The sequence below is a fragment of the Mauremys mutica genome, chromosome 4 (assembly GCF_020497125.1).
Source record: "Mauremys mutica isolate MM-2020 ecotype Southern chromosome 4, ASM2049712v1, whole genome shotgun sequence".
NCBI lineage: Eukaryota > Metazoa > Chordata > Testudines > Geoemydidae > Mauremys > Mauremys mutica.
The window spans coordinates 7102950-7121849 of NC_059075.1; the positions used below are offsets into that span (position 1 = coordinate 7102950).

The window sequence follows — 18900 nt, forward strand, 5'->3', positions numbered from 1 at the left end:
TTAGATGCATCATTTTGCACCTATAATTAATTGATATTTTTGCCAGTAATTCAGTACAGGCACAAAGTTGTGGAAGCAGCTCACTGTGGAGCAAGACTGTGCTTGTGGAAAAATGGAAGCCCAGTTTAAAAAATGGTCCTTAAAACTGAGAGACTTTGGTGTAAAAAGCTTTCCAAAGCAAAATGTAGTCTTCTGGAGTCAGACGATTAATGGTTTCCCTGGAGGGAAATCTTAGTAGCTCAGGAGCCTGGGGCTGCATTTCTGTTCCAATGGATTTGTGGGCTGTGGATTTTTAAGTTAATTTTATTTGTGGTTGCAAAGCATTTGCTCTGCGTTGCAGTCATTTAACCCATAGTTACGTTCTTCTTGAAATCTCTTAGAAGGAAAGAAAATGTTCCTTTAGCATCAAACTAAACAATTAGACAAAAGAACTTGCTTTTTGGCTGTTACACGCTCTAGTGTCTGCTAAGGGGACCATACATCCTACTCATCTGACACAATTGGAACCAGTTAAAAGAAAAGGGCTATATAAGATAGTCAGTATCAAATGGGAATTATCCTCTATAGATTTCACCCCTTAGTTCCAAGGAAAACTTTAGGAGCCAGCTAGAACTTGATGACTGTTTTCGAAAGAACTGGTATATTGGAGCCTCATCATTCCACTTCTCTTTCCCCTCAAAGCTGCCCACTGCTTCCTCTGCTCGCTCAGAACTAATCAGAGGAAAATATGTCACTGTTGTTACGCTTTGCATACCCAGACAGTCCCTTTCGCTTGCACTGTCCAGTTTCCTGCTGTTTCATAGAAAATATGTTGTAGATGTTGTAAGTTAAAATGACTTGGTCCTGCAGTTCTGGGTGATCTCGTCTGAATCGGTCAAGATGGCAACGGAGCCCATTAACTTCCAGCGATGACGTTAGCACCTCTGGGGAAGATGCCCTTGGTACTAGCAGGAGGCAATGAATCTAGATCTAGGTCTAGCACAGCCCTCCCCTAGCAGTGTTTCTGAGCTGCAGTAGCATCTGTTTAGTTAGTCAGTGTTATGGTGGAGCTACATGTTCTAGGCATTCTCTGTTTCTGTATTTTGACTGGCAAAGACAATACTTTAGAAAGGTCAGCGATAAAAATCAGCAGTGAAATGCCTGCAGGATTCATAATAAAAGATTATCCAAAGGGCAAATTAATCGCCACTGAACCATTTAAGCAAAGAGAAGCCTTACTACAGATGTCTTGCATGAAAACCTCACTGCTTCACAATACAGCAAAGAAATTTACAGCCATAGTGAGGAGGACAAACTGGAGCCAACCGGCAGCAGTAGTTGTGATACTCTAATGCGTATACAAGAGCTCTCAATCTGCAGGTTCTAGGAGTTAATTTAAATTTAATTTAATATTTGGAGATATACCAATCTCCTAGAACTGGAAGGGACCTTGAAAGATCATTGAGTCCAGCCCCCTGCCTTCACTAGCAGGACCAATTTTTGCCCCAGATCCTTAAATGGCCTCCTCAAGGATTGAACTCACAACCCTGGGTTTAGCAGGCCAATGCGCAAACCACTGAGCTATCCCTCCCCTCTGGTCTAATGGTCCCAATAGTTTTCAAATATTGCATATGAATATTTCAGTGTGCAGTACCCAGAAAGGACTACGATCTCAGTCTGAGAAATCTCATCAGTGGAGTGCAGTAAAAAGCAGGGAAGAACAATTCTTATTCTTTTAAACTTGTAGACCAAAAGTTTTCAGGTCCTAATGTGATGTTTTTCAAAACAGGAGTGCCAAGGGAGAGAGAAAAGGGCACAGTATTTCCATACTCAGGTTGCTTTTGGACACAGGCACTGGTTGAGCAGAGCACGTAACTTGCCATGTTTCAGGACTGAGGCCTCGGTGGCCTAGCTTAGGGGTTAGAATCAGTTGCAAGCTGAGGAGTCAGGGGCCGGGAGCCAGTTATCAGGAACCAGGCTGGGTTGAATGCTAGCAGATCAGAATGGAGAGACAGATTGGAGGGCAGCAACCAGGGGGCAGTTACTCAAATCAGGATGAGTCAGGAACAGGTAAGCACCAGACTAGCAGTCCATAGCTGTGTGAAGCCCAGTTGAACTACAAACAACTTCCTGTTTCCTCCTCTGGCTTAAATAGGGGCTGTGGCCCAATCAGGCGCCTTGGAACTCTCCCAATCAGAGCATTGAGGCGGGGCTTATGCCCCAGTTGGGCTTCATGGACTGCGGTCCCAGCTGCTGTCTGTGAGCTGCCAGGCAGAGGATCGGTGTGTGATGACTCTCCCAGACCCCCTTGTTCAAGACCTGCAGGACCTGACTCCATGCAACAAGGCCACAGTTACCCGTTCTGGAGGCATCGGTTACCTGCTTGATCATGCAAAAGCAGCTTTGTGCATGCAGATGGCTGTGGGTGCAAACTTTGTGGGTGCCATTTAGGAGACTGCTTTGAAAATGTATCATAACGGTGTGTATTATGCTTCAGACAAATAGCACTAATGTAGTATTATCACTTCTGAGTACAGCCATCATTCACTCAGGCTGCCTCTCAGTCACAGGATGGCTGGCGTTAGCTGCTAATGTTTCGCATGTGCGTATTGCAGCACAAGTGTGAGTTGTGCTGATCTGGATCTGACGCGGGGTTTGCTTACAGAAATAGATGACGAGTTCATCAAGAACTTGAAGGTGTTGATTCCTTGGCTCCTTAGCCCCGAGAGCCTAGATGTTAAGGAGATCAATGGAAATAACATCACCTGTCGAGGCCTTGTGGAATACTTTAAGGTATTGGCTCCTAAACCATGCGAGATCACGGTTATTCAGCTGGGAAGTGTTTGCGTTTTTTCCCGATTTAAGTGAGCAGTAAAGGAAGGTTTGTGATACACAGACTGGGGAAAAGTGCACGTCTTTCTAGTGAAGGTATTTGTCTGGCCCCCATAACCTTGGAGTCTGAGTAGCCTCACCACTCTCTGGTGCTGTTATCCCCATTGAACAGATGGGGGCGCTGCGGCACACAGAGACTAAGTGACTTGCCCAGGGTAGCACAGGAAGTCTGTGGCGAAGTCTAAACCAATGCTTAGGGTGACCATATGTCCCATTTTGGCTAGGACAGTCCCCTTTTTATGCTCTGTCTTGGCTGTCCTGACTTTTTTGACAAAAACGGGCATTTGTCCCATTTGCTCTTCCCAACTGATTAATTGGCAAGTGAACAAATGCCCAGTTTACAAAAAAAAGCCTGGTGGGCCCCCTAGGGGGCATGGAGGAATGGTTTTTTTGGGGGGGGAAGTGACACGAGGTGCTATGCAGCAGGGATCTGTGGGTCAGCCCCAGTCCTGGGGAGCATGGCGCTCGCTGGGGGCGGAGGGGTGGCTCCAGTGAGCTCTGCGGGCGGGGGAGTGGCTCAGGCAAGCCCTGGGCCGTCCCATTTTTACTTTAGGAAATATGGTCACCCTATCAGTGCTGTTCAGCACAAAAGGGACCATTCCCTGCAGGGAGCTGGACATCTACGTCCCTTTTAAAAATCTCCTTAATGGTGCATGTGTAAGGGGTGTGTGTGTCTTGAATAAACATGCTGTTAAATGTGACGCTGTGTTTGTATTGTTTCCTAGGCATATATAAAGATTTATCAAGGAGAAGAATTGCCACATCCCAAATCAATGTTGCAGGTATTTATGCCGTATGCTGTTGGCTGGCATGAGCTTGTCTACAGTGATTCACATTGATTTTCTGTTACGCGGGCATTTGAGCTGTTAGGCTAATGGAGGGCTTTGAGTCTGTTCTCCGAGGCTCAAATATGCTAATCGAAGCAAAACCTTGTTGGAAATCTTGGGGTAAAATTTTCAAAAGCACCGAAGTGACTTAGGGCCCTGATTCCCATTTTCAGAAGTGAGTTAGGCACTCTGAGGTGTTTTTCCCAAGGCAGAGGGAATAGCTGTGTACATACGCCCGGTCATTGCCAATGTTTTCTTAACATTTCCCATAGCTGCAGCATGAGGGGTTTTTACTGCCTCTGGCTTTGGATTCCTGCAGGAATTGGCTTCCTATTTACTACTAACTACAAGTCAAGGTGCATCTATAAATCCCACTAGGAGCTGGGATCTGCCTTCTTGAGACACCAGCCCTTTGTCCCAGTGCACCAGTGGCAATTAAGATCAGCTCAGCTGCTTTTGCTAGCAGATTTTAACAGGCTGGTGTCTAGAAGCAGGGCGCTGTTGGCAGAAGGCTCTTGGCTCTGGAATTTGCTCTCTGAGCTCGTCTGTTGTCCATAAGAGTTTGGTGTAAGGTGCATCTATTCACTCAGGCTTTTGCAGGAAAAGGCAGAGGTGACTGTAGAATGGAGGGCTGGGGTCAAGTTGTTACTAGGGGGAGGGTCGGGTCGAGCTGTTTATTATTTTTCATTTTTGTACATGTGGGGAGTGCGCATGCACCCACCCGTGCAGGTCGATGGATATGGATATGTTACTAACCCAGCCTGCTTCTCTCCCATCTGCAACGACATCGGTTGATCTGAAACTTGCATTGTGTTTTGCGTCCCGCTTGCAGGCCACAGCTGAGGCTAACAATTTAGCAGCAGTTGCCACTGCCAAGGATACCTACAATAAGAGAATGGAAGAGGTAAGGAAACAGCTCATATTGTCCTGGACTTCAGATGTTTCCGCCAAAGTAATAAGGCTGCACATGCTCTCCCTTTACAAGGCAGTTTGCGAAGCAGCCTCTGTGCCTGGCCAGGATTTATTGATCTAAACTTCTCAATAAACTTGGCAGGGATTTTAGTTTTAAGTATCTCAGCCAGCTAAAATGCTCAGTGAAGGATCCCAGTCAGACATTCAGGGCTCGCTTCTTCTACTCCTGGTTGCAACAAGGAGCTGTTTGAGCAAGTTATGTGAGACAGCATCTCTCCCAATAGAAGGGAGGCTGGATTTGAGATTCCGTACCCCACACAACACCAAAATAATCTTGAGCAGCTTGCAGTGAATTAAAAATAACCCCCTTAAACTAGTGACTAATGAGGAGTTTCCTTTTTCTAAGGCACTTGCTCTGGGGTAGAGATAAGACGCTCTGTGAAATGGAGGAGGGGCAGGTTGAGATCACAGGCATGTAACAAGCTGTCAGAGTAAGGTGTTAAATACACATATGTATGTGGCCAAAAATATAACTCTAAATAAGTATCTGTCTACCAGTGCAAGAGATTTAAGAGCAAAAATAGGTGCGCTAGAATGGCTGGCACTGGAAGGGGAGCTGAGTCAAGCATCAACAGTCGGAGTGTTTTCTTGAGTCTGCAGAGAGCCTGAACCAAATGTTCTGAAAGGCGTAAGCTGCCTCACCATTCATCTCAACGAGATGGGCTTTCTGAAGGAGACAAAGTAATATGTTAATGGAAAAATCTGTCTAACCTGTGAAGCCCAGTGCTGGATTATGGCAGGCCAGGCACACGGTGACAACAGAGGGCTGTGTGTGTCGGAGCCCCACCCCACCAAACCCACAAAGAAGGAATGGCAACAGCAAGACTCCTTCCCACTCCCCCACCCACCGAGCCCTCTGCTGGGACGATGTTGGCGGGGGCCACCTCAGAACAGTGGGTTTCCGAGTTAACTGAGATGAGTGGAGCAGTTCCTACCTCTCAGAGCCGTTGTGTCAGGCTGTTTTCAGACTCTGGCAGTCTTCACTGTATCGGTTACACTCAGGGCTGGTTTCAAGACTTTCTGTATAATTATGAGGGCTCGGAGCGTATATTCCTTAAATGACGACAGTTTATATTCCAATATCATGTGATTTTAGGAGCTCGGGGCCCGGTGCCAATAATGCCAGTGCCTTAATCTGGTCCTTGTTAATCTCTTAATCCTCACCCAGCCCCCACACGTCCCCAGGTGCCAAGAACCCAACTCCCAGGCAGCTGCCAAAGCCTCCAGCGTCCCCACCAACTTCTAGGATACAGTTATACATTTTTCAGTACAAAAAAATTGCAGCACCTTGAAAATGTGGACGTTAATGAGACCCCCCACCACCACCACGTGGGCTGCTGCTCTGGGTGTGCTCTCAATTCCTGGTTTAGATCACTAAAGGCTTCCACGTTCCGAATCTGAGAGAAGCTCCTGCAGAATTTCTAGCCGCTCACTGGAGTGCCACAGAAGCTAGGGTCCTTGCTGCTCCGTTTAGCTCCAGTTTGCTGCGTAGCACACAGGACCTTGCCACTTAGTTAACAGTTGCTGACCAATTGCTTGCAAAATCTCCTCTTCACTGCTATCCAGCTTTTCTGCCTGCTCAGTCAGCAGTCTGACTTCGTTTGCATCTTTTCAAAGCTTCTTGAAAGGTTAGCTGAAAAGCTTTTACCTGCCAAGCTTTTAATGCCGAGATGCCGGTTCACTGGGTTCAGAGTCCCGTGCAACAGCCAATCACAATGATAACAGCAAGAGCAGTGCAAGAAACTGGATTCCCTGAATTGCTGTAGGCGTGAATGACATCACACAGCAATTATGGCTGGGGAAACAGCATCCTGAGTTCTGGACTTGATTTTGGTGCCGAATCCTGCAAACTCTTACTATGGGGTGTAGTGATCACTGCCAAAGAATATTTCCATTGAAGCCTGCTCTAGATCTGTTTATTTATCAACAAAGGGTAGGAGTAAATGGCCAGTTTTCAGCATGGAGAGAGGTAAATAGTGGTGTCCCCCAGGGGCCTGTTCTGGGACCAGTCCTGTTCAAAACATTCATCAATGATCTGGAAAAAGGGGTAAACAGTGAGGTGGCAAAATTTGCAGATGATACAAAACTACTCAAATGAAGTCCCAGGCAGTCTGCAAAGAGCTACAAAGGGATCTCACAAAACTGGGTGACTGGGCAACAAAATGGCAGATGAAATTCAGTGTTGCTAAATGCAAAGTAACGCACATTGGAAAACATAATCCCAACTAGACATATAAAATGATGGGGTCTAAATTAGCTGTGACCACTCAAGAAAGAGATCTTGGAGTCATTGTGGATACTTCTCTGCAAACATCCACTCAGTGTGCAGCGGCAGTCAACAAAGCAAACAGAATGCTGGGACTCATTAGGAAAGGGATAGATAATAAGACAGAAAATATTCTATTGCCTCTATATAAATCCATGGTATGGCCCACGCCTTGAATACTGCATGCAACTGTAGTTGGCCCATCTCAAAAAAGACACATTGGAATTGGAAAATGTTCAGAAAAGGGCAACAAAAATGATTAGGGGTCTGGAACGGCTTCCATATGAGGAGAGATTAATAAAACTGGGACTTTTCAGCTTGGAAAAGAGACAACTAAGGGGGGATATGATGGAGGTCTACAAAATCATGACTGGTGAGGAGAAAGTAAATAAGGATGTGTTATTTACTCCTTCTCCTAACACAAGAACTAGGGATCACACAATGAAATTAATAGGCAGCAGGTTTAAAACAAACAAAAGGAAATATTTCTTCACACAACGCACAGTCAACCTGTGGAACTTCTTGCCAGAGGATGTTGTGAAGGGCAAGACTATAACAGGGTTCAAAAGAGAACTAGATAAATTCATGGAGGATAGGTCCGTCAGTGGCTATTAGCCAGGATGGGCAGGGATGGTGTCCCTAGCCCCTGTTTGCCAGAAGCTGGGAATGGGCGACAGGGGGATGGATCACTTGATGATTCCCTGTTCTGTTCATTCCCTCTGGGGCACCTGGCATTGGCCACTGTCGGAAGACAGGGGTGGATGGACCTTTGGTCTGAGCCAATATGGCTGTTCTTATGTTATCATGTATCATCTGTACGGTGGTAGCACCAGCCTATGGGGCTACAGTCACTGTGATCTATCTTAAATATTTGGTGCATAACTGAACTGTTGTCTCTGAATAGGTTTGTGGGGGAGACCGGCCGTTTCTCGCACCCAGTGACCTTCAGAACAAACACCTGGAGCTCAAGGAGGAAGCAGTGAAGCTGTTTCGAGGTGTTAAGAAGATGGGTGGGGAGGAGTTCAGTCGCCGCTACCTACAGCAACTGGAGAATGAGATAGACGAGCTCTACGTACAGTACATTAAGCACAATGACAGCAAGAACATATTCCATGCGGCACGTACCCCTGCAACCCTCTTTGTGGTCATCTTTATCACGTACGTGATAGCCGGAGTGACCGGCTTCATTGGCTTGGACATCATAGCCAGTCTCTGCAACATGATCATGGGGCTGACCCTTATCACTCTGTGCACCTGGGCATATATCAGATACTCTGGGGAATACAGAGAACTGGGAGCAGTAATAGACCAAGTGGCTGCAGCGTTGTGGGACCAGGTAAGAGCATGAGCTTGTGATAAAAATAGACATTCTTTGGCCTTGATTTGCTTTGGGATTCTCAGCGCCTTTTGAAATAGCTTTTAAATACGTCAGTCGGGCCCCCGGCCTGCAATCAGACGACCTGCACACATCCAGCTGCAGGATCGGGGCTTAAGTCAGCTATACACTCATCCTCTAGACAATGGCCTATCCTGTAGCCTTCCAGAGCAACGTAAACACCACATTTTAACCCATTCCAGACAGTTTCTTTAGACCTGCCACACACTGACTGCACCTGCACTAGGTGCTGGGAAAGGCAAGGATAGGGGACGTTTTCAGTCTCGTTTATTGAGATGATCGTAAGGCTGAGAATTCTGGTGCCCAGTATGGGGGCCCTGAACAGAACTGCCCCCGCCTGGTCATGGGAGTGAAGTAAGATGGAGGAAACAGGGACACCGGAGCTTGTTTAATGTATGACACCACTAGCCATTAGTGCAAAACCAAGGCCTCCCATTCAGATTTTGTGTGTCCTGCACAATGTAAATCCTGGGCCGTAAACTGAGGTTGGGGACCTCATTTTGAAATGTGGATGTAAAGGTCCTGGAAACAGACACACAGGGGAGTACAAGTCAGCGTGTTGGATAGCGGTCACACAGGTTTTCAACAATCCTTTATCCCGTTGGCTTCAGCGGCACTATTGATGCGAGTTAAGCATCTGTATAAATATTGGCTCAATCAGGGCCTAAGCCAACAATGCTAACTTTTAAAAAACATGTAGAGATCTTGAGCAGACCATGACATCAGTTCACCATTGCAAATGGATGCAAAGTCACAAATGGGAGCACAAGTCAATGGATAGAGGGTTGCAGGCGCGTGCCGGTTTCCACCTACATTGTGCACTCATGAGATCAGGGTCCTCAAAAGTGGCTTAAACTTGCGTGGTGGGTCAAATAAATGGTGCATTAAACACCGTGTTGGGCCAGACACCCACTGACATCAGCGTGAGTTTCACCATTGACAAACAGCAACAGGCTGTACTGACATGATTCAAGGGACACCATCCACTTGAAATCTCATCAGTTCGGGGTGAGGTGGGGTGGGGTGGGAGGAGTTAGAAATAGCGACACCTGCCCTTGTGTAATTTTACAACTGGTTTCCTATTTTAAACAAACCGCGCTCTTCCCTGTTGCTCTGTGAAAGACCCACACACACAGCAGGGGCAAGAACTGACCGTACATCATGGGAACAGGGACAACTGACGGTGCACAAAATGCTGGCCAGGGCACAGCCTGAACAAATGGAAACCGCTGCTTTTGCTGTCATTTGCAGCAAGGGTCACTGCCGGTGTCACTAGTCCCAACCGCCAAGTATTTTTTGAATGAGCCAACAGCGTCCTTGTAACTGCTGCGTCGCCACGCCTGTGGCTGCTCAGGTTTGCAGTTCCTGCAGCCCTGACCCGGGCTACGTTAATGCAGAAGTGAGGCACAAAACATTAGCCTGTTCAAAGCTTTAAAAAACAAACAACAACCTGTCCCTCCACCTTGTCTTCTGCCCTGTATTAAACTAGCCCGCAGCAAGCGTGTTGGGTAGCTTGTGTCATTCTCTGGGCCCAGCCCCATGTGCTGGCTTCTGTACTTCAGAGGCAAAGCTGCCCATCCATGACTCATTGAAGGGTCTTATAGAGGGGCGGAGGGGGTGGGGCTGCTGCTTGCTCTGGAACTAAAAAACCCACATCAAATCTGCTGCCCCCCCCTTTATTTTTTTAGTTTTTACAGCCAACTTACCCAAGTGCCAATATGCCAAGAATCAGCCTGGTGCAGCCTCCTTGCCTCAAGCCGCTAACAGGGGTTTCCAATGGAGGTGCTAATATGTGGGGGAGGGATAGCTCAGTGGTTTGAGCATTGGCCTGCTAAACCCCGGGTTGAGAGTTCAATCCTTGAGGAGACCACTTAGGGATCTAGGGCAAAAATCAGTACTTGGTCCTGCTAGTGAAGGCAGGGGGCTGGACTCAATGACCTTTCAAGGTCCCTTCCAGTTCTAGGAGATTGGTATATCTCCAATTATTACCTTTACCTTAGCCTTAACTAGGATGAGCAGGGCAGCACTATTAATTGTAACCACCTTGCCCCCCCCCTTGAATTGAGCAAAGAAAATGATAAAAGGGGGGGGGTGTTAACCAGGCCACCAGAGGGGCCAGGTCATTGGGGGACAGCAAGCGGGTATTATTGTATCATGTATTTTGTGGGCAGAGGGGCAAGCGGCAGCGTGGGCGGTTAGAGAGCAGGCTTTTGTTTGCGTGGGATCCTTTTCTGGCTGTGCTCCTGCTTCTGCCCCTTCTGGGGTTAGCTGCATTGGTCAAACACAGACTTTCCCTGCCCCCCAAACCTTCCAGTCTCATGCAGCGCTGCCAAGTTTGACTTGCAGAACTCGGAGAAGGAAGCGTATTGGTTTTTGAACTAACCGTTTTCATTGGATTTAAAAAAAACCAACCACCATGGAAACACTGATCCTGGTTTTAGGCTTTGTAAACATTTGTTTTTGCAAAGCATTAAGAGGCTGATCCTCACCTGGTGTAAATCAGCATAGCACCATTAATGACTGGCTAATGAAGCTACTCCGATTGCCACCAGCTGAGGCTCTGGTCATTCAATTTTAGGCCAAATTGGACACGATCAGCCCTGTTTTAAAAGCCTGACGTGGCGCGCGTTAATGCCCACTGATTGCTCACATTCAGAGCTGTTTTGCCAGTGAAAAGTGCTGGCCATTAGTTGACGGTAGAATGGCCCTGTCAGAGCTATTTGTCTCTTTGAATCTCCCCTGTCAAGGTGAGGTGCTGTTCCGACACTGAGCCGCTCGGACAGGGAAAGTGGGCACTTGATTTAGGCCCTGCAGTGGTGAACATTATGGGGGATTGAGGGGTGGAGCCACCTCCCCCCACCCCAATTTGCCAAAAATCACCTTCTTCCCTACACTCCTCTCTTACGCCGCTGTAACTCAGGAGTTACCACAGTGTATCAGCGGCGTGAATCCAGTGTAAAGTGCATACAGGGTCAGAATCAGGTCCCAAAGGAGGGTGGGGCCAGCAAGCCCCCTGCACGTTGTGCCTGAGCCTGGAGTCAGAGCGGATCCGAAACTTGTCCAAGTCAATCCATGGTTATGGTCCAAACTGGAACCATGTCTTTAATCAACTTAGGGAAAACCACAGCGTAACCAGCTTTCCTATTTGTTGTATGGACGGAGCCTAACCGCACGTGGACTAGGTATTGTGCCCTTAGAGCATGCAGCTAAGGGCACATGAGCCAGAGAGGGGAAGGCTGGGGTTAATGGGTAAGGGCGAGGGAGAGGGGGGCTGACCCTTAAGCCAATGTAAGGCTGTGTAACTAAAGCTGAATGCTGTAACATTACCCAGGAAGTGCATTATACACAGAGATGCTATTTTTTCCCCTTTTCCAACTGCCTTTCCCCCAGGGAACCACGAATGAGGTAAGTGACTTTATCCTTACAGAGACATGCCTTTACCCGCATGCCGCTTGCTCTAGCTGCAAAACGAACAGCGGTAACGCAGAGCGAGGTTGGCGCCTTCACATTCACAACCACGCAGGCTGCTGGGAGCCTGAGTTTGTAACCACCGCTCTTTAAGGAGGTTTGTGTAGCACCTAGAACTGATCGAGTTCCTCAGCGCAGCTGGGATTTGCAAAAGGACCAGCAGATTTGCATCCAGTTCCCAAGCAGAGCTGGGTGTCTAACTCCCTTAGGCACCTTTGAAATTCTCATCCAGTGTTGGGCCCTGCTAGAGAGATCCCCAGCTAAGTCTCTTTGGAACACAGCATACAAGCATTAGAGCGCAAGAAAAGCAATTCTGCATGACCAGTGTCTCTCCAATCATACAAAGAGAGGGCCTAGAGCCGGCAATCAGAGTCACACAGAGAGACCAATGGGGCCTCTTGTGTAGACACACGAGTCTGTGCATCTAGAGTCAATCCCAGTCTCAGGGCCGAAAGCATGAGGAAGAAGTTAGCGCTATAGGAGAAGAAATCTAGGATAATAGAGGAGGGAATCTGGGTTAATTTTGGTGTAAGTTTTTGCTTATGCTGACGTGCTTATGCAAGAAATGTTTATTTTCTAATCTTGCAAAACTCCCACTGAAGCTAAGCAGAGTTTCACCAGAGTAACGACTGCAGGATCGCATCTTACCTTTTCAAAACGTACCCATTACACCAGTTTGAGACACCGGCCTCTGTTAAAACAAGCTAAAAGAGAGATTTAAAAAGATTGTTCCATTACCCCACCCGCTTACCTCTTTGGGACAAAACCGGCTGCATTTTGAAACGGGAGTACATCAGCGTGCACTAGGGAGCTTTTAGTGCACAGCGGCATGGTCTGAGGGGATAGTTAGCATGCCGCAGGCTAGCATGAGACAGATTTACCCCTCAGCTTGCCGCTCGCCAACTGTTAGTGTAGACAAGGCAGTTTGCCTGTCTGTAAAATGGGTATGCCGTTGATCCATTTTACCAGGCTGTTCTAAATGGAACTGGTATTAGGTGTAGACACAGCACATTTGAGTCAGAGACTCAAAGGGATGAACAAGGGTATATAGTATCTTTTTATTGCTCAGGAGTATGAAGCCTGAGGTGGAGCTCTCTGGTGGTCCCACTCCTAGAAATCACGTGCCCTTTGATTTTTGGAACACGTCTGCTACACGTTCGGCTGCAAATGCCCAGATACGCCTTTAATAGTGGAACTCTAAGAACCAGACAGTTACACTTTGTTGTTGAGTTTTAAGCAGAACTTTCATGGAGTTGGCTAGGGTGTGCTGCTGAGAACTGAGGCACAACAGGCCCCCAGGTTATTAGCTTGTCTTGCCATCAAGCCCCTGGCAGAATAACATTTAAAAATGTACAGGAGGAGGTTTTATAAATCAGAGTCAGTTTCCACATAGCTACCAGAAAATCTTGTCTCTGATACTTTTAAGCATCTGAATTTCTGAGCATCTAAATTGAAATTATTTTCCTACATGCATGTTCTGCTCAGAAATCAGTGGTGTTATTTCCTGAAGACCGAACATGCTCTTGATAATGCCAGCGATTCTCCAGAGTTCAGTGACTTGTCTCTGCTGTATAAAATGTAGTCTTGAAAAAGGATTAGTGGGAGGGAATGCCAAGCCCCCACAGCATTAAGCGGTCCTCTTAAATGTTTAAACAATGGGGGACAGAAGAAGAGAACTATTTGCTGGTCTTATGCACAGGGTGACAGTAACATTGATAAAAAGAAAACCAACACAGATTCACGCTGAACTTACGAGGGTGCATTAAATTAATGTAGACCTTTGGGCAGGTACCATCTTTTCATCACAACTATTTTTGAAGATAGTATCTTCTCATTCATGATCAGTGTTCTGCAGAAGCCAGCGAAAGATTTATTTGCTAGATTAGGTAGTTTTGTTTGTAACAATTTGTGCTGTCTCCTCTGAAGACAACAGCAAAACCCCTCCACGGGTATGATAAAGGATGCTGAAGGCTAAAACCTGCATTTGTTTAAAGAAGCAATTTTTAGAAAAAACTGCATGTACATTTGATGATTAAAGTCTATTGCATGGCATGTTTTACAATCATCTAAATGATCTTCACAAAAAATGCATGAATATATTGAATGTTAACATTTGCATCTTAAATGTGAAACCTATATAAGAGACCACCCTTATTAGACAAGGAAGCATATGACAGTATCCCTTGATTCAATTACATTCTGCCATACAATTAGAAGAACAGGTGGCAGGTGAGCAGCTTTTATCAGTTTCTTGAGTTGTTGCAACAGGCCATTCCATGGAACCAGTGTATATATGAAGCTGTAGCATTGATGAATGGGAAAGATTTTCATTCCTGAACATTATGCAGAATCAAAGTAAGGTCTGTGTAACACATGGGCCAGGTGTTGTCCGTCTCTCCCTCTAAAGAAAGGGGCCATGGAAAGGAGTGTATTGATTGGCTGCTCCCTTCATGCAAGTTGAACGGGGGTTCTTTAGCTCAACCGATAGAGCAGGGGTGGGCAAACTTTTTGGCCCAAGGGCCAGATCGGGGTTGTGCAACTGTACGGAGGGCTGGGTAGGGAGGGCTGTGCCTCCCCAAACAGCCTGGTCCCCGCCCCCTATCCGCCCCCCTCAGAATCCTCAAACCGCCCCCCCCGCTTTGTCCCCTGACCCCTCCATCCCAGGTCCCCCCCCCGCTCCCTGTCCCAACCCCTATCCACACCCCTGGGACTCCCACCCCCTATCCAACTGCCCTCTGCTCCTCATCCCCTGATCACTCCCTCCTGGGACCCCTTCCCCTAACTGCCCCCCCGGGATCCCACCTTCTTATTCAGCCCCCCCCACCCCCGACTGCCCTCCTGACCCCTTTCCACATCCCTGCCCCCTGACAGCCCCCCCCGGGACTCCCACTCCCAACCCTCCCTGTTCCCCATCCCCTGACCTTCCCCCCAGAACCTTCGCCCCCTCCACCCTGACTGCCCCCCAAGGCCCCCCGCTCCCCACCCCCTTACCAGCAGCAGGGGGAATAGCGGGGGAGGGGCTGGGGACTAGGCTCCCTGGCCGGGAGCTCAGGGGCCGGGGAGGACGGTCCCGCGGGCCAGATGTGGCCCGCCGGCCGTAGTTTGCCCACGTCTGCAGTAGAGGCTTATGCTTTTAGACCTCGAAGTCCTTGGTTCCATTACCACAGGTGATCCAACCAGCACATCATCATCAGAAGTTTTACTGGACCAGGTCCATTAGCTTAGCGGTAGTAACAGACCCCTGAACCTATTTCATTCTAGTGACTGGAGCATGGAAAGAAGGAGTGAGGTTGTTACATTTATTTTTCTAGACAGATTTCGTAAGTTACACTTAGCACATATGGAAAGGAAAGTATTATAAGAAGTCAAGGTGTATGTACATTGTGACGATTTTGAACCAGCTACCATAATATGAATGCAAAATAGGTAACTTGCGCTATAAACTCACCGATCTAAGAATGTTTATGTCTCTTCTGTTCTGCAGGCTTTGTACAAACTTTACAGTGCAGCAGCAACCCACAGACATTTGTATCACCATGCGTTCCCTGCACAGAAATCAGAATCCACTGAAGAGTCAGAAAAGAAGAAAATGTAAGACAGATGTTGTCACGTAGGTGCATGAATGAAGCACATACACCTCATCAGTTAAACACTCGCCTAGTTGTATTCATGTACAAGTTTCTGAAGCTCCTGAAGTGGAACAGGGGAGAACACAAAATAATTCACTTGTAAAGATGGTTTCATGTGTGTGTGTTAATTTTGACGACACGCTGTTTGATGGGAAGATATAGGCATGTTTTTCATTTTGTTTATATGTACATACTTGATTTTGCTGCAAATATATACAATACTCTTAATTTTTAATATCAAGCAATTCTTGCCTGGTTTTGACTGATTTATGAAATCTTGCTTTCCACTTTAAATTTAGTATGCAATATGATGCGATTGCTAACAACATAATGTGGTAATTAGATACGTTTTCCAGATGTAAACCCTAGCATTATTCAAAAGAACCACCTCTTATATTATTCTCAGATATGCTTGTTCAAGTAAATATCACATAACCAAAGGTTTGATTAATCAATGTTTTTCCTCATATCTGCCATGAACTACACAATTACATCAACACTTTTTAAAAAAAATGTATGTACTAACTTGCTTTGTCAGAAATTGTAAGGCCACTTCTTCTGCTATGGTATGTTTAATGATATTGTGAGGAAAGTATGCTTTTTCCTTTGATAAATTTAATGCACAAAAAGATGACTTTGTACATGTATTTGAGAAAGTTTCACTGTTTCTGTATATATTTTCGTTTAGTGCTTAGAAAGTGTGTTCACAGTTCTATTTTATTGTCAGAGTATTAAAGTTTCTTTTCGGTTCCTATGAAGTTGGTCATATTGTGAGCAATTAATTCACTAACTGGCGTTTTCTTAGATCTTAACGTTCATCTAGGTTTATTTTTCTATCGTTTATTTGATGAACATTGTGCTTTTCTTTAGACACAATCCCTCAAAAATGTTAGCTGCTGTTTTTAGAAATGCAGAGTGGAATTTGATTATACTGATCATTCAGAGGGTGGCGGATTTGCATTGAAAATTTTTTAAATAAAAAAAAACCACAGAGCAACCACGGTACATTTAGTAAAAGTCCTCGCTTTAGAGGGAAATGGTGTGTAAAGTTGCAGGTATGAAAATTCAACTATCTGCACCTCTTTAAATATAGCTTACTTAGACTACTGAGGAAAGACATCTATAAACACAGGAAAAAAGGCATTTTTTACAAAAAAATTGTCTTAACTATGTGAACTGAAGTGACACATTTTTAAATATAGAGCCAGAAAAAGGGACAGGCTGCCGGTGTGGTAGTTATTTATTTTTTTGAAGTTTATAGTGGCACAAGCCATCGTCCATAGAAAGGCTCTGATCGAGCGTTGGTCCTGAGGTATGTCCCTGCCTGCAGGTAGGGGATCTTGGGGGACAATTACTGCACTGGTGGGGTGCAAAATAAACTTTATTAAGAAAATGCAAAAACAGGGAAAATTCAATAGTGAGGGGTGTGAGGTTTGTTAAGGTAGACAATTGGGGAGGGGTTTCTTTTGGTGAACAGTATAGGGGGTTTCAATAGTGGGGTACAATGCAGTGGCGTACAATACAGTGGGTAACCAATTAACACAGAAATATAAATGTAACAGGTAGCTAAATTTCTATGTAGAGGGTGTGTCACAGCAGCATATAACCAACTAACAGTTATGGATAAAGTATGTTAACTAGCAAACAATTCTAGGTAAAAAGGTGTCAATGGTGTAAATGTAGAAGGTGAGGTGTGTCAGAGAGGAAGAGGGTAACCAATGGGGTTTTATGCTAGATTGGGATGGGGGAAGAAGAGCACGTGGTGGAGCAGCAGAGAGACTAACAAGTCAGAGAGACACAGAGAAAGCCCGGGGGGGGGGCAGTGAGAAGACAGACCTAATCACAATTATACAGAACCCAGCAAAATCTTATCTATGATCTAACTTAACGAAGACTACACAAATTAGCAAGTAACAAAACACAATGCAACAATTCTCTAAGCCTAACTTAACCACAGCTATGCAAAATGAAATTACAATTTATCTAGACTAAAGGCTAAACCTAACCTAATGGGTGCACCTTATACTAGGAGTAGTTCCAGAGGGCAGAGTGGTGTATGCACAGGATAGAGTTCAGGGAGTGGTGACTGCAGCAGTGGGGCGGCTGCAAACAGGCTTATTTTTAGCAGTACAGACCACGGAGTTAGCTTAGGTCTGTCTGCTGGGGAAACAGAGCCAGCAGCCAGGACAGGGGGAGTTTGCAAGAGGGAGTTCTTACCAATCCCCAAAGCAGCAGCAGCAGGAAGAGCAGTTTCAGCATCAGAGGACGCAGAGAGGACTCGATTTGCTCACAATAATCAGAAGATCTCCAGGCAAAATTCGTTGTTCGTGGGAGGGGAGTTAAAAAACGGGGGTACGCTCAAAAATAAAATGAGAGCGGAGAAAGGACCCCCCAGAACCCCTGGCTGATCAGACCAGGCAGCAATGCAGGAACCTTTCTGAGGTCTGATCAGAAAATGTCTGGTTATAAAGGCAAACTTAGGCAGTTTCCCACCAGTAACTTTGATTGGTTCCCCTTCTTACAGGGAGGAGAGAAAGCAGGGAAAAAACTGCAGGTAGGCATAGAACATATCTGGGCAAGTTTTGAGCCCCCGGGTATGACTCATATGCTCAGCTATTTGGCCATATTAGGTCTTGCATACCTGGGCAGGGCACCCTACACCGAGCCCAGGCCTAAACAAAGAAGCTAGACAAAGGAGCAAAAGCCCCCCTCCCTAGTCAGAGCAATGGCTCCTGTTAGTCTGCACAAGCCATTCCAATGAGCAGGGCCAGGCTGTGACTTTAGTTAGCCCATGGCGGGGGGAGGGGGGCGGCCACTCAGCAAAAACAGCAGCAGGGGGACAGCTGTAACAGACAAGGTACATTTTTGTATGTAGAAAATTATCAAATTTCTTTACCACACTTTTTCCTGGCCCAGTCAAGCACTGTACACTAAAATTACAGCAGGCCTGGGGAATCTCATTTCCAGGTTTCTCCAAACCTGGTAAACACTGTCACGTCGCTTTTCAAAGACCGTTTCAATGTAAGCATGGTATTCACGCTGTGCTACACAAAGGGCAGGTCTATACTTACCGCGCGGGTCGACGCGGAGAGTTCGACTTCTCGGAGTTCGAACTATCGCGTCTAATCAAGACGCGATAGTTCGAACTCCCCACGCGCTCCGGTCGACTCCGGAACTCCACCACCGTGAACGGCGCTGGCAGAGTCGACCTTGGAGCCGCGGACTTCGATCCCGCGGCGTCTGGACGGGTGAGTAGCCCGAACTAAGGTACTTCGACTTCAGCTACGCTATTCGCGTAGCTGAAGTTGCGTACCTTAGTTCGACCCCCCCTCCTTAGTGTAGACCAGGCCTTATCTTCAGAAAGTGGAATAGCCTCAAATGCTTCTAGCTCAGCTGTCATGAGATAGTTTTGCTTGAGTTGCGTCAAATACGCGAATGGCATTGAACAGTGCCACTGCTCCGGGAGTAGGG

General features: G+C 46.5%; 1 protein-coding gene across 3 annotated transcripts in view; it reads left to right on the top strand.

The window, feature by feature from the left end:
- ATL1 (atlastin GTPase 1) overlaps nt 1-16171 on the top strand; it is a 53680-nt gene extending 37509 nt beyond the window's left edge. For 2 of the 3 annotated variants that reach the window (XM_045017090.1, XM_045017092.1), the window contains exons 9-14: nt 2645-2772; nt 3597-3653; nt 4531-4602; nt 7841-8272; nt 11723-11737; nt 15285-16171. In XM_045017090.1, coding sequence (XP_044873025.1) covers nt 2645-2772; nt 3597-3653; nt 4531-4602; nt 7841-8272; nt 11723-11737; nt 15285-15395 — 815 coding nt within the window. In that variant the 3' untranslated portion in view covers nt 15396-16171. The remainder of the gene's footprint in view (nt 1-2644; nt 2773-3596; nt 3654-4530; nt 4603-7840; nt 8273-11722; nt 11738-15284) is intronic. The other variant, XM_045017091.1, reaches the window with a different exon arrangement.
- The last annotated feature ends 2729 nt before the right edge of the window (nt 16172-18900 follow it).